The 15467-nt window shown below is 40.2% G+C and overlaps 1 protein-coding gene across 1 annotated transcript; it reads right to left on the bottom strand.

Annotated features, from left to right (window-relative positions):
• Positions 1 to 3751: 3751 nt before the first annotated feature.
• Positions 3752 to 9731, bottom strand: gfap (glial fibrillary acidic protein). The gene is made up of 9 exons (XM_085271982.1): positions 9189 to 9731; positions 7428 to 7488; positions 7235 to 7330; positions 6974 to 7135; positions 6676 to 6801; positions 6319 to 6539; positions 6188 to 6231; positions 5891 to 5973; positions 3752 to 5439 (listed from the first exon to the last, which is right to left on the bottom strand). The coding sequence occupies exons 1-9, from the start codon at positions 9707 to 9709 to the stop codon at positions 5398 to 5400; spliced, it is 1356 nt and encodes a 451-aa protein (XP_085128108.1). The 5' UTR covers positions 9710 to 9731; the 3' UTR covers positions 3752 to 5397.
• Positions 9732 to 15467: the final 5736 nt, after the last annotated feature.

Genomic DNA, 15467 nt, shown 5'->3' with positions numbered 1-15467 from the left:
CTGTGAGACTGGAAACTTTCAGTCTGGATTTTATTGTGCCACAGCCAGACGTGAGGATGCAGACTCAAACAGTGTGACTCGATCTGAGTTGCAAAAATGAAAAATTCAAGTTTGACTAAATCAAAAGCTAGATGGGGTTTAGCTTTCATACTGTGAGTTCTTGCCTGGGCTTTAGTCTTATAACTCAAAGGCCTCAATCCTATCCTTAACTTCAAATTGGAGCAGCAAGGACACGATTACCTGGCACTGTCTTCTGGGACGGAGCAGAAATCGTGGCCAGACTTTCTATTGTGTACCTAGTTAAAGGTCACCTGCAGGCTGCAGCTGCCTTTTTCAAATTCACACAATGTGCACATTTTGTTTGGAAAAAAACACAAAAGAGTTTCACAGACAAAGCAGGCTGAACAGAGCTGAGTTATATCTATTGGGCCTTCCTCTTTTTATTGCAAATTTTTCTGTGTTTTGTCCACCACTAGTAAAAAATACGGTCACTTACAATATGTCTAAATGGTTTTTGAATCTTTAGAGTCTATGTAAATATGTTATTCTAATCTTCACCATGCAAAAACTCAAACAATGTGACAGAAACCCACCAGGAAGCCACTCATGACCCTTTGAGCTGCCAGCAGACAAATGTGTTTAAGAAGTCATCCTTCCACTTTGTCCAAAGACATGTGTTCACTGAAACCTAGACAGAAAAAGGTGTTAGGAGATCAGACGGTTCACCTTTCACTAGACGGGTTGAGGTAGTGGCTCTGTGTTTTGTCTCAACGGCCTTGATGAAATGAGGGCTAAAATTAACCAAGGAGCACACATGCCTCCCCATGACCCTGTGGTGTGAGAGCCACCAAAGGGCTCTCACACAGGAATGTGCACTAAAGAGGGCAACGAAAGACAAAGAGCTTTGACTGGAAGGCTATACACGTGAATTTGCCCTGATTCGCCATCACCCTGATTATTTCCTCTATGAGAAGTTAATGAACATGTATTATCACCACTCCAGTGTGATTTGATTGTCTTATTTTTGTCTTAAAAAACAAAAAACAAAAACAAAAAACCCAATTAGGAATATGTAAAATTAGGTGAAATATTTTTGTTTAGTTTCGCATCTAGGTGCTTGTGTAATTTCTAACTTTCCTGAATATCTTCTGGAACATCCAAGTATAATTTTTTTTAAATGTATTTGCATAGTAATTTGATTTGTTGTTTAAGCTTTAAATGTCTAGATAATACCAGCTGGTATGCCAATGATACAAAAGTGGGTTAAGTTACAAATTAACAGACATGTGGGACAGGAGTGTAAAGTAAGGCACCATCTGCCTCCTCTAGTAAAGATGCCCTTTACTTGGTGTTTGTGGGTGGGATCAGACAAGCCTTTGAACTCAACCTTCATTTTGATCTCAGATACACACTTTAAAATTTTCATGACAGTATCTCCCGTGGCTATAATTCTATCATTTCGAATCACCTGTTGTTGGGCAAAAAAAAAAAAAAAGCAACTGCCAAAATACTCTAAACGGCCGCTGTGAGAGTCTTTTCTGTCGTCCGTGTGACTCGAACCATATTTTGCAGCAAATCCTAACAACTGAGACGCTAGAACAAGCTAATCCAAATTGTTTGTCTAAATGGTGTAGATAAATCCTCTCTGTAATTCACCTGCAAGATTTAGTCGGCTTCTTTCAGTTGAGTATCTCTGCAGAATTTATTAGAGAAACATAGAATTTCCTGGTGAAAATAATCAATTTCAGAGGTTTATTTTTTCTCTTGATATTCAGATTTACATAGTTCAAAAAAGGTGTTGGCACTGTGTGCATTTGTGACTTCTGTACATAACATATGCATGCATGACAGCTGTTGCTACCTCACATCCACCGTAAAAAGATAAGCCTGAAAAATGCACGTCTCTGTAACCCTTTGTACCTTCTCAACCTTGTGGAAAAGGACTAGATGGGAAACGGGGCCAATTGCCTGAGAGTTTTATCTGCTTGGAATTCCTTCAGCTCAGGGTTGCCTTCAGTTAAGACCTGAGAACCTCCATTCTTCTGATAAAAGCTGGACAAAACAGACACATGCTGTGCTTACGGACGGTTACTGGATCATACTTTAACCCTGTAAGACCCAACCCATAAAAAATAACCAGAAAATTCATTTTAAAATTATGGCAAGTATTGATCTTGTTGATGAGATAGAGGTATCAGAAATTCACGTATCAAATATGATACAAAGGGAATTATAGAGTTAATACACATGTTCCACTCACCTGGTAAGAAAATAAAAAGAACTCACCACTAATGCCAGTGAGGCAGGGTGTGACGTTTTTCTAAATTTAGGAGGAAAACCGTGTTCATGTCTGTGAAACCAGTCAGCTTTTTTGAATTTACCATGTTAGGTATTGAAAAACATTGCATTTACTTCATTTACTCAAATGTTTGCTTTAACAGATCATACTTAGACATGTTTTTTCACCATTTCGAGACAGTTTACTTCTTGATAAATTTGGCAAACAAAACCATAAGACAAACAAGAGTAGGGAAAACAAATGAATCACATTTAAAGTCTTTTATTACTTGGTCTTTTCAGCCTTTTAGCTGCTTTTGTTAATCCTTATTTAAGGCAAAGAAAATCCTTTGAGTTCAAAGTATAGTTTGAACCCTATAACTAAAAACACCCACTGGAGTGCAGCACAAGCTTGACCCGTTTCAGTAACTGTTGGTTAACAGACCAGATTCAGAGCCTGTTACAACTCCTTAAAAAGAGTAAATTGTCTTTTGTTTTTAAATTGTCTTACAACAGTACTCCTATTCCCATTGTTGGTACATCAAAACATGCTTTGCTTACTAAAATAAATCCTTCCATAACAGTTTGGAGATTAAAAAAGAAAAAGTGATAAAAATAAAAAAAATTAAACATCCTGTGCAGTGAATAAATAAATAGATATAAATAAATAAATAAAAAATCTGAAGTTTATATAGTTTTGTATCTTTAAAAATCAAAAAAAAAAAAATCAAAGACAGTGAATATGTGCAAAAAATAATCCCTAAAAAAAGTCTTTAAGCTTTCATTAAAACTTTAAATTAAATTAGTGACTAGTGGCCAGTATCAATAAGAGGGATAATTTCAGGAGCAAAAAAAGTTTATATTTTAACACCTGACGAGTAGTTTGAGACAGACATGGTTGTGTAGGTGCCTGAAATGGAGTGGCCTAGTGTCGAGTCTGTGGCCCTTTGCTATGTGTTTTCCCCTGCTCTCTTTCCTGTCTGCAAATAAAAGTCAAAAGCCAAAAAATAATTTAAAAAAATCCAAATATCTATCCTTTAAAAACTCAAACTCAAATTGTAGCCCAAATGACGTATAAGGACACCTCTGACAATGTAGGAAACTCACTTTTTGAGATCATGTGTTTATCAGTCCAGTAGAAATGTTTATCTGCATCTCAAGCCATACTATCTTTTGCCACAAATGATATCTAGGCCCATACATACAGTGAAACTCACACAGGGCCATGACATAACTTGAAGTGAACCCATCTGCTCAGCGGTACAGCCTGCTTGAAGGGCAGAAACAATCAGTTACAATGAATAATATCTGTCCGCTGCTGTCAGCCCTCTTGTCAGGATACATAACACAGCTGAAAGTGATGAGAGCTGATATACTGTATGAATGTGTCAGGCTTGTATGAGAGGCAAAGGAACATGACTATGAACACATGAAAACACTGTTAGGACAGACTTTTTATAAAAAACAAGAGGGATCAGCAAACAAATTGTTTTATTTTTGTTAACATGACATCACAGCTCATGGCACTGGTCAAAACTAATGTTATATTCACACCTGCAGAGGTTTCTAAAGAGCAAAGGAGCAACAACTTCTATTTGACATTCAGTAAAACAAAATAAGTTGCTAAGTGTTATTAGAGGAAAAGGGAGAAGTGGCTGAGGGATGGGGGTGAAAGTTCCAGTGTAAAGGGTGCTAGGCATGAACACATGGTGTCCTTGGCGACAAGTACAGACACAGCCAGCTTTGGCGTAGCACCACTCTCATTAGTGGCAGGTCCTGTCAACACTCTGTGGGGGTTTCAACAAAAGTTGGGGCTTGGATTACAGCGTTTGAACTGTGATGTCCATCTATGCTTCCAGCAGTTTAAAAAAAAAAATCTAAATTCCTCCCATTCAAAAGGGAAAAAAAGGAAAAGTCGGAACTGCAGCACAGTTTATATGTGAGGTTATTATAACAACCGCTTGGTCTCTGCGTCTTCCTCTGCTATCAGCCTAAAATACAGGAGCTGGCTGACACTTGGTGGAGGCTGCAGGGCAAAAGCCGTGTCAGTACCCACACCTGTAAACTTGCCTGTCTTTTCCTGTTATCGCTACAGGATAAGTGGGCATGTCATGACGCATCCTGGTGTCAAAAAACTCTGCCCTTATCAGGTTGTGTTCAAGAGGCAGAGGATGCTAAAGAAGAGACAGAGGAGTGAAAGGACAGTGATGGAGGGCATTTTAGAGGCCCCACACAAATGGTGCTGCTGACAAGCTCTTACACTTTTTATAGAGCGAATGAACGCTCTAGAAGTCGCCATAGTTACTCCCTCACGACCTGTATCTGCACATTTATTTGTACTTCCATCTGGTTGTGCAGATTTAAGTCCCCAGAGCAGCAGAGATAGCTTTGTTTGGGCAGTCATTCCAATGCAATGCATATAATGTATCTACCTATGCATGTGTGCTATACTTTACATTCAATAAGTAATGAACAAGTAGAGACTAGAACAAAGGGAGTGAAAAATCAAAATAAAACCAAACGAAGGGTTAAAAGAAAAAAACAACAATTCAGACTCACATGCTCTGACAGAAGCTGCAGTACACACACATATCTGCCAGTACTTGCCTAAATCCATTTAAAGTGTCTGCATCTGCAACTCCCTCCTTTATTTCACTTGCACATCAATCTCCACCATGCTACATGCTAAACATAATCACTAGGATTCTGTGCCTCTTCTGTGTCATTTAATCAGAATCAATGCTAAAAATCTGTCCTGTCAGCTCAAGTTAAAATTAAAACAGCTTACTTAATTTTTATTGGAAAAATCTAAAGATGGTGTAAGGTGACTGGGCTGCAAACACTTCAGGTTTATGGTGGAGCTGTACACAAAGCCACACCGAGATATCTTTCAGGAGAAATTCTGACAAGGGAGACTAAGTACAATCGGTGGTTATATTGTGGTTGCAATAAAAAGAAGCAGGTGATGGAGGAGGGAAAAGAGAGGGATGCAGTGAATTTGATGGGGTAGCTTTTGTGTCTGGAGACAAACAAATAAAAATGGTAGTAATATCCAATAATGCACATTCAGAATCCCCAGGTAGTAACTAAGGAAAATATGGATGAGCTGGTCTTGAAACTTTAAGGAAGATCTTTGTGTTCAGTGGTTGATTCCTTAATGATCTGAAAAGGGGAAAAATTCAGTTAAAAATAACAAAAAGAACAAATCTCTCGTGGGTTTTTAGTATCAGTTGCACAAGGCATCAGGTGTACTGAGCCACAGTGAATCTGTGAAAATCTGCAGAAGAGTTCAACATTGCCCTCCAGAGGGAATGGGTTAGAGGTGCAATGTGCAGATCGTCCTGAAGCAGTGTGAAAGACTTATACAAGCACTAATTCACTCGGTTTACTAAGTGGCTGGTTGATTACAGTAGCAGAATATAGTTAGTTTGCCAAGTTCTGTCCTTATGACTCCTAGAACATATGCTGCAGACCACTGACATGCCATGGAAAATGAGAAATGTGTGCAGATTAAAAAGATAAATTAAAGTTAAATAAATAAATTGGTGGTGAGGAGAGTGAGGTATGCTATGTCTGTACGATCCAGTGTTGCTCTTTGTGTTCATCCACATACCTCCCCATCCCTGGTCTCCACAGTTCGAACCAGGATGCTTCTCTTCACATGGGCCTCAGGAGTTTTAGTGTCCAAGTTAGTTTCTAAGGGAAAAACACAGGGAGAGTGAAAGGATATTAACTCTGACCAAACCTGCTGAAACACTATCCTCTGTTCACATTTGGTTTAGAGTACAGGTACAGGATTAATCTCTTTTTAACCAATAAATACTGTCCAGTTTAACTGCTGGTATTCTACAGCAAAAACAATTTAATCAGTCAAGGGAAGAAAATACCGAGGTTCAAAATTTAAACTGACCTCTAAACTGCATGTTGGAAAAGCTTTGAACTGGAATCGTGATCCTGGAAGAAAAGAGACAAAAATAAATAAAAATCAGTATCACATACTATGATTTATAGTTAAATCTGACCAGACAAACTCTAACTCACCTGCTCTCCTCTCCCTCCAGGAGCTTCCTGTATGTGGCAATCTCAATATCCAGAGCCAGTTTGACATTGAGGAGATCCTGGTACTCCTGCAGGTGCCTTGCCATCTCCTCTTTCAGTGCCTGGATTTCCTCCTCCAGTCGGCTCACTGTATCCTGGTATCCCGCTGTTTCCATGGCACAGCGCTCCTCCATTTCCCGGAGCTGGCGTTCCAGTGACTCATTCTTAAATAGAATTATAGTTTTAACAGGCTATTTTATAGACAACAAAAAAGTGTGTGTTTGCCAAAAGTCCATCTGACTGCAGTGTAATTTGTGAACTCAAAATGTCTGTGTAATCTGCGGGATCTGGTGTACTTACTGTGCCACGAAGAGCCTCCAGGTCACAGGTGACCACTTGGATCTGACGACGATATTCATTGGCTTCCTGCTTGGCCTGGCGGAGGGTTTCTGCATTTCTATTGGCTGCATCTGTCAGGTCAGCAAACTGTGTACAAAGGTGAAACAGCTCGTTCGTATGTGGTGTGTGCATTAGCTTATTAGCTGTGAAACATTATCTTTATCTTTGTGCATTTTTTTTAAATTTTCACAGGAAATACAAAAAGAATTGTCACACATATACAATATGTGTTTTATGTCAGACAGCTAATTCTTCTCACCTTGGATCGATACCATTCCTCAGTCTCCTGCATATTCGAACTTGCCATGTTTTCATATTGGACCCTAATGTCTCTGAGAGCAGCAGTCAGGTCTGGTTTAGACACATCAAGATCAACATGGACCTGCTGGGCCATGATCTGCTCCTGTAACTCACGCAGTTCCTGCAAGGAGGAAGCCCAAATTTGATTGTGGTTAGTGGCAATTATTGGTGCCTTAATATTTCTCCTCCGTGACTTCTATTCCTTCAGTTGTATTCTTACCTCCTCATGAATTTTCTTCAAGAAGTTTATCTCGTCCTGCAGTGCATCAATCTTCCTCTCCAGCTGGACACGATTTAAAGATGCCTCATCCACATCCTATGCAAGAAATGAGCACACAGGGAGATGAAGTTGGATAGTCAGTCATACCGAACGTCTAAATTATTTAGTTGATGATTTCAGGGAACAGAATTACCTGTCTGAAGCCATTTAGATTATTTTCTGCATCCTGTCGGAGCCCGATTTCATCTTGCAGTCTAAGTCACACAAAGGAGAAAAATCCCCAAAATAAAAAAAAATTACTCAAATTTGTTTTTTGTAGGTTAATAGAACATCCAGTCTTTCCAGTTTTTGCTCTGCAAAATACTTTTATAGACAAAAAAAATCATAAACACGGCATTTATTTTGAGTTAACTTGTTGTGCATGAGTATGCCTTTTTGTCAACTCCTTCACAACTCAGCAAGAAGGAAACAAGCGTGGACGGATTTAAACTTTTTTTTTTACAGTTTCTCATTTATGTTTAACAGAGTATCATCTGCAAGGGCTAAAAACATATATTTAAGCACATCGATTAGATTCGCGATATCAGCTTTACCACTGCTCCCCATGCTGCTGGGGATGTGCGGGGCTCAGCTGAAAGGGCAGCTTACGCATCATTACACATTCACTCGAATCTAGCAGCCAGAAGCCTTTCCCACGGGATGGAGCAGACACACACAGAGACATAAAAAGGACGCATCTACGCACAGCCTCGTGCACAGATAGGCACCACCCTACAATCCATCTGCCATGCACACAGTGACATGGAACTCTAAGCATCTGTATGGCTTCATGGAGCGATTGCTGAATAGAGGGCTTCAAGAAGAGCAGCATGAATCACAAAAGTGACCTCTGACCAGAATCATCACTATTCATGCTGCATTATTTTAGAGGACCAGCAGCTGCGTGGTAATCGGAGGATGTAGTGTGAGAGAGACCTTTCGAACCATTAGAGGCTTCAAGTCAGTCATTCACAAGATTAAATTATAGATTCATGCCACATATGCATCTAAATTTTAAAAAAAAAAGGTGCATATGCAATGGCAGTGAATCAGTATTTTGGAGTAACAGGGGACTAGTAAACATCTGCCCGGCTGGTCGTTCCCTTTGTGTTGGGCTACCATTGTGTTTCCCTCATTCCTTCGCACTCACTCAATGGGGACAAGGGGTTCAGTGAGGATCAAGTTTGTAAAGAGGGATCCAGGAGTAAAGCTGGGGCAGAGCACAGTGGGCTGCATTCCAGCGGGTCTGAAATCTGCATATAAATGAACTGGCAATTATAAAAGAAAACTAAGAAAAAAAACCTTTCCACTGGAAAGAGTTTGTCTTATTTTGTGCCAAAATACATAAAATCTACTCCAGCTGAATGTGTTTTCCAATCAAAGACCAGCTAACCAAAAGCATTTGTCTAGAAAACACACTTTGTGGGGTTTTTTTTCACAGTCCAAATATATTTTTCAGAGTGTGTTTCAGGTTCTACTATGCTTTAATCAAGAACATGGAAAGGTTTAACATAAACATGGCTCCAAAACATCTGCACACTAACTGAAATATGAAATATGAAATTGAAATTCAGTACATAACTCTAAAAAATCTATAATATTTGAGTAAAGGAAGCACATAGGGGGTTCATTCCTACTCCTCCATCTTTTAAAAAAATGGTTATTCATTTAAATTTTAGCTTATAACCCTAAACATAACACAAAATGCCAATGATATCACAAAAATCAAGTCTTTGATTATTAGAGTGTGCATTCAAGTAAAAAGAAAGCAAAAGGAGTTTGCATTTCTTTCATTATTCTTATACATACATATGCAATCTCTACAAGAGATACAAATGGGTGGTACTACTGTGTGATCATACATCACATCTACATGATCCTCCACCCACAGAAGTCCTGCCCTGCTCCCTCTTACTTCTGCTTAAGTACAGCCAGATCTGCAGCCAGGTTATCCCTCTCGACCTCCAGTCGAGCCTTGTTGTTGGTGAGACCATCCACTTGTCGTCGTAGCTCCCTGAGCTCCTCCTGGTAGATGTCTCCCAGTCGGCTTGGCTCCTTCCCCTTCAGCTGGTTCAGCTCTGCCACCAGCACCTTATTCTGCTGCTCCAGCAGGCGCACCTTCTCTATGTAACTGGCAAAGCGATCATTCAGGCCCATCATCTCCATCTTCTCGTTAGTTCGTGTTTCCTTGTACTGGGCCTTCAACAGAGAGTCAGCTGAGAAGTCCAGCCGGTCAACGGGGCTCCCCAGCAGCAGGGCTGTGCTGCTTGAGCCCAGGGAGATCCGCGACACAGGACTGGAGTGGGTGACATTGCGAGGGGTGCCATGCCAGGAGAGGCGGCTAGAAGAAAGGCCACCAATTCTGACTCCAGAGCTGCTCGAGCTCTGGGGCCCAAAACGCTTTCTGTACGAGGACTGGACTCTCTGACTCTCCATGTTGGGGAATGGAGCTCGTTCTGGGCACAAACAGGGCTTTTATACAGCCAGGCAACCAACCCCCCCAAGACCAAAGCAGAGAGACCACAGGGTGGGGCAGAGAGAAGGGAGGGTGGCAGGCAGTGAATGGGACAAAAAGGGAGAGCGAAGGGGTGGTTTACATGACACTCAAAAAGCTGTGTGCCAGGGATTGTCTGTGCTCGTCCACTCAACTACAAATGTCTCTTGGCTTTCTCCCTCTCCCCCTTTCTCCTCCCTTCTCCCCAGCCTCTAACTCACTCTCTCTCTCTCACTCTTACTTTCACCCTTTTTTGTCTTCCTCTCTTTCTTTCTGTTTGAGCTGAATGAAAAGGAATTTGTGTGACAGGGTCTGGCCACCAATTCAAGCTGACCACACATGCGCTCTCACAAAAACAGAAACACAGTTTGATCAAACAAAAGGGTGCTGGGGAGAGATCTTCGCTCTCTAATCAGAAAATAACTTTAGATTGGCAGGTGGAGCAGGTACAGATACAAAGAAAGATTAGTATATTAAAAACATTGCTGAGTGTATTGGAAGTGTGCACAACAAAAGCCTGTGAAATCATTTGAGACTGGGGTCAAATGATTTCACAGGGTCAGTTGTGTGGAGAGAATCTAAGAGCTGTTGTCACTGCTCTTTCAATCACAGTTTAGGGCAGTAGTTATATAACAAAGGGCATAACATTATTCATGAACTCATCCTAAATAGGAATATTTATTATAAAATGTGCTTAATCAGTAACGAAAATTAAAGTATGATGAAAAAGTTCATATTACCCAGATTGGAGAAAATACATTTTCAACTAAGTATGTTAAATTCAGTTTAAATTAAATTGTATTTATACAGCACCAAATCACAAGTTGCCTCACGGCGCTTTCTATTTTAAGGTAGACCCTACAATAATACATACAGAGAAAAACCCAACAATCATATGACCCCCTATGAGCAAGCACTTTGGTGACAGTGGGAAGAAAAAACTCCCTTTTAACAGGAAGAAACCTCCGACAGAACCAGGCTCAGGGAGGGGCGGGGCCATCTGCTACAACCGGTTGGGAAGAGAGAAGGAAAACAGGATGAAAGACATGCTGTGGAAGAGGGCCAGACATTAATAACAAGTACGATTCAATGCAGAGAGGTCTATTAACTAGTGCTGTCAGCGTTAATCCCGTTAAAATGACCTTAACGCCAAAACCGCATTAACGCGACAAATCTCCATTAGCAAGTTAGCGCAGCTCGCCCTGTGCGTGGGGCTGCACGGCAGTTAGCTTGTTAATGCATTAGCGCCATGCAGCCCCACGCACGGGGCGAGCCACGCTAACTTGCTAATGGAGATTTGTCGCGTTAATGCGGTTTTGGCGTTAAGGTCATTTTAACGAGATTAACGCTGACAGCACTACTATTAACACATAGTGAGTGAGAAAGGTGACTGAAGAAGAAATAATGCATCATGGGAATCCCCCAGCAGCCTACACCTATTGCAGCATAACTAAGGGAGGATTCAGGGTCACCTGATTCAGCCCTAACTACATGCTTTAGCAAAAAGGAAAGTTTTAAGCCTAATTTTAAAAGTAGAGATAGTGTCTGTTTCCCGAATCCAAACTGGAAGCTGGTGCCATAGAAGAGGGACCTGAAAACTGAAGGCTCTGCCTCCCATTCTACTATTACTCTAGGAACAACAAGCAAGCCTGCAGTGCTCCCCGGGCGCCCAATGGCTGCTCACTGCTTCACTGAGTGAATGGGTTAAATGCAGAGAGGAATTTCCCCACGGGGATCAATAAAGTACTCAATAAAGTACTCTTTTACAGTGAAGTGCTCTAATAGTGTGATATGGTACTATAAGGTATCTTACCTTATAGTACCTTATGGTACTATAAAGATGAGATGGCACCTGATTATTTAAGACCCAGGCTTTTCATTATATATGCCATTAAATATTAATCTATAACACTTCATCTCAAAGCAGGAGCTTTTAATAGATAGATAGATAGATAGATAGATAGATAGATAGATAGATAGATAGATAGATAGATAGATAGATAGATAGATAGATAGATAGATAGATAGATAGATAGATAGATAGATAGATAGATAGATAGACAGACAGACAGACAGACAGACAGACAGACAGACAGACAGACAGACAGACAGACATCTATTGCCTTTCAATAGAAAGAAGAAAAACACTTCCCAATGAAACGGTTAAGACTTGGAGATGTTCACTGTGTCTGGTTATTAGATGTCTTGCTGTTTCCAAAGACAGATGGATGGCAGAGATGAGTGGGGTCAGGTGGTGAGATGTGGGGAGGAAGGGAGTTGGTGAGTAAAGCCTTTTAATCTGAACTCTGAGGACTAACAGAGTCTGCATTGCAAAACCATTATCATCCATTACCTTGACAACCACAGAGCTGGCTACCTCAGACCACCTCAGCTGATCTTTTTGAAGAAAATGTGATTTATGGAAATGCGATTTTGACCAAGTGCCCATTTCCTTCTGCAATAATATATCCCTCATGTCAAGAACAGAGTATTTTGGCATGACAATAATATTATTAAAAACAGAGCTGAAAAAGACACAAAAGTACTAAAGGTTTAGGGAAATACTGCTGAAAAAACTATGAGTAATATTGGTTTTATGTTGCTGACAAGATACAGTAAATAACTCTAAGTAATTTTAATGAGAAAAGCTACGGTAACTGTGTAGCAAGTTTCTTTCTTTTCTCTATCTCCTCTTTCTGTGTTCATGTCTTTCTCCTCAGGTGTTCCCTTCTCACTATCTTTAATTTATATTTTATATATTTCATATAAGTCTTTTGTATCCATGTTTGGTCATGCAAGTTTTTGTTCTTCACCTTTGTTTGATTTTGCCACCTATGCTTTATCCCTAATGAGCCTTCTGGGTTTATAGAAACCTCACTCTTCCTTCTGTTCTTTGTTCTGGTGTCGTTTGTGTAATCCTCAGTGTGTGTCCTGCTCTTGTGTCCTCATGTTTCCTGGCATTTCCTACTTCTTTGGACTTTTTGTATCACATTTGGAACCTTGATCAACCTCTATAAAGGCTTGCCTTTTGTTTAGTTCTACATTTGGGCTCTGCACCCCCCCCCAAAAAAAAAAACAACAACAAACAAACAGTTGCAACATGGTAAAAAAAAAAAAAAAAGTACCAGTATTTGGTTAAATTCCAGAAAAAATATCAATTCTGTTTTTGTTTGGTGTTGGAAAGATCAGACTGGCAGTAGCACATTAACTTGCTGAAGGTAGTAAAAACCACAACAGCAGTGGTTCATAAAGGATTTCTTTGTTACTAGGCCATAAAATCACAGGGACTGTAGACCAATCATAGTGCCTTTATTCAGTGGGAGACAGTGAATAAAGGCCCTAGGACTTTACTATTTGGCCTCTGAGTGTTGTTGCTAGTAAAGAAGAAAAACAACAACGCACTGTCTTGAATTCTAATTGGTATCTCTTAATGCAGGTTAAACAAGATGGCACACTGTAAGTCTGGCAGAGATTTGTTGATTAAAAAGGCTCCATCTCTAAGGATTAATAGCATGCTTGCATCATTAAGGTGACAGTAATTGTTTCGCCCCTCTGAATTTTTCCGGCAATCACCACCGTTGCCCCAGTTCTGGTCACTGAGGTAATATGACCTGATGATTAAACCTCTCCTTCTCTTTGCTCCCTGCTGCAAGAGTTTTATGAAGGGCCAAGTCAAACAGCTGATTCATAGATCCAGCACAAGAAGACCATCTCATCTGCAGGACTTACAAAAAGAAGGGGTGTGGGGCAGAATCTTAAAACTGAAATGATCTCAGGCCAAGGTAAAACTGCAGCCAGCTAGGTTTGACTGCTCTGGCATTTTGCGTCCAGAAACCCCAGTGTGAACCTCTCAGCTACCATTCTTCAACCTGGCTGATGTCTGAATGTACATGGCCACATACCAAACTGAATCCTGACCAACAAGCTGGAAATACAACTATCTCAGCCCCACCTTCATCACTACATCAAGGACAGACAGGGTTTAAATTAAGGGATAGGCCTTAATCAAAGCTAGGTGCTTTGGGTTTAAAAAAAAAAAGTGTTACACCCACAAAATGATGTCCTGCAACAAATTAAACAAGATGAATTTAACCTTTCTGCATTAATCCTTGTGAACATGAGACTTGCATCCCCCAACGACTATGCAGGTGGGGAGAGTGCTTGATTGTGTCCCTCACACCCCTGCTGCACTTGTTTGGTCAGGACAAATTATACTTTTTAGTGACTTTGCATAATTCCCTGCATAGTTGAGCCAACTCAGACACTGATATTGTTAGGAATATTAAAAAACAACAACATAATTTAATGCAGATTTTATTTATGCCTAAAACTAGGCGTATTTCTTGTCTGTAAACTGATCCTCATGGTGCAGTATAGTTTTCATTTTACTCCTTGTCCTTCTTGAGAGAAATTATTGTACATGAGATTACTATGAACCTACCATATCTTTACATTTACCTGGTGTGCAGGGCTCTTGGCTGATTAACTGAGACTTGTGGAGGGAAAATAAGTAGATTTAATTTTCTGCCATTATACAAAAATGGTTCTTTCCTTTATATAAAAACATCCTGTTATAAGTTAAATATTAAAAACATATAAAATTCTTAAACCTACTTCCAATTTTCCCTACTAGTCACATATAATACAGGGGCACTGAGCTCCTTTAATTTATATGCTTAATTAAATCCCATCTAAGGAGTGTGTGGAGCGTGCCTGTCTGTCTGAATCTCCTACTTGCTTCATTCAGCTTCAACGGTGGGAAGGTTTTCATACTTCGATTATTTCCATAACACTCCCCCCCCCCAAAAAAAAAGAGGACTAATTGGGGAAAATAAATGAAAACACCTGTTCTTGTGCAATAAACAAAGGATCTGAGCACTCTCCCACTGCTGGTACTGACTGTAGGCTGGTGCCGATGGAGACTTGACAGTTAAAAACAACACAGCTGAATGCTTGGGTTCTACTGAAGCTGCAAGGCCTTATGGGAAAAGGGTTTTAATGAAAATCAGGGGGGCTTAACTGGGACAGACTGAACAGCAATATGACTCAGCACCACTAGGTCCAAACAGAGCGTAGCCACAAAGAAGACGTCAGAGAGACGGGGTTTAGAGCCCAAGCTCCAGTCTGCCTGTCAGCAGGAATGCTGGGGGCCCAAATACACACAGATAGCTCTGCTTACCCTACACATCACATAATGAGGATGGCACTCAGATAACAACCCAAGCTTCACTTGATTATACTCAGGTCAGAAAATCATTAACATGTCAGAATTTACAGCCTCATTAAAGACAAGAAAGAGAGGGCACGCTAGAGTTTTTGTTGGATAAGCGTTAACATCATCAGCTCACAGTAATAATCCTAACCTTCAGATATTTAGAGGCCTCGTTCTCCATGTTTAACAAGTTGCAAATACTAGTTACTAAGTTATCTAGCAGACAGAGATGTCATTAGTTTAGCAAAGTATTTTGATAGGATGAGAATACTACAGGATGTGCTTTGACAAACAGTTTTGAACCAATTAAAACCAATGATAATGGTTTCCTTATGGATAATCTATGCAGCACATTTGTGGTAAAATGATTAGTTGAAACAAAAGAAAAGAAAGCTGTCATTTACCCTAAAATCTCACTCTACACTATAATCCCATTCTCAAAAAAAAGTGAAAAGACAATAAAAACAAAGCCTCTCAAAAGTAAGGGA

Source organism: Mchenga conophoros, linkage group LG4 (assembly GCF_057382185.1).
Source record: "Mchenga conophoros isolate Kocher_MC1m ecotype Shallow Benthic linkage group LG4, M_conophoros_male_GT1.1, whole genome shotgun sequence".
In the NCBI taxonomy this organism is placed as follows: domain Eukaryota; kingdom Metazoa; phylum Chordata; class Actinopteri; order Cichliformes; family Cichlidae; genus Mchenga; species Mchenga conophoros.
This window is presented reverse-complemented; position numbering and strand designations above follow the sequence as displayed.

Excerpts from the sequence above, each read along its gene's own strand:
- gfap (XM_085271982.1), bottom strand. The coding sequence starts at position 9,709 with ATGGAGAGTCAGAGAGTCCAGTCCTCGTACAGAAAGCGTTTTGGGCCC. Across the intron at positions 7,331-7,427 it reads ATCTAAATGGCTTCAGACAG|GATGTGGATGAGGCATCTTT; the intron begins GTAATTCTGTTC and ends TTTCTTGCATAG. Across the intron at positions 6,802-6,973 it reads AGGAATGGTATCGATCCAAG|TTTGCTGACCTGACAGATGC; the intron begins GTGAGAAGAATT and ends CTTTGTACACAG.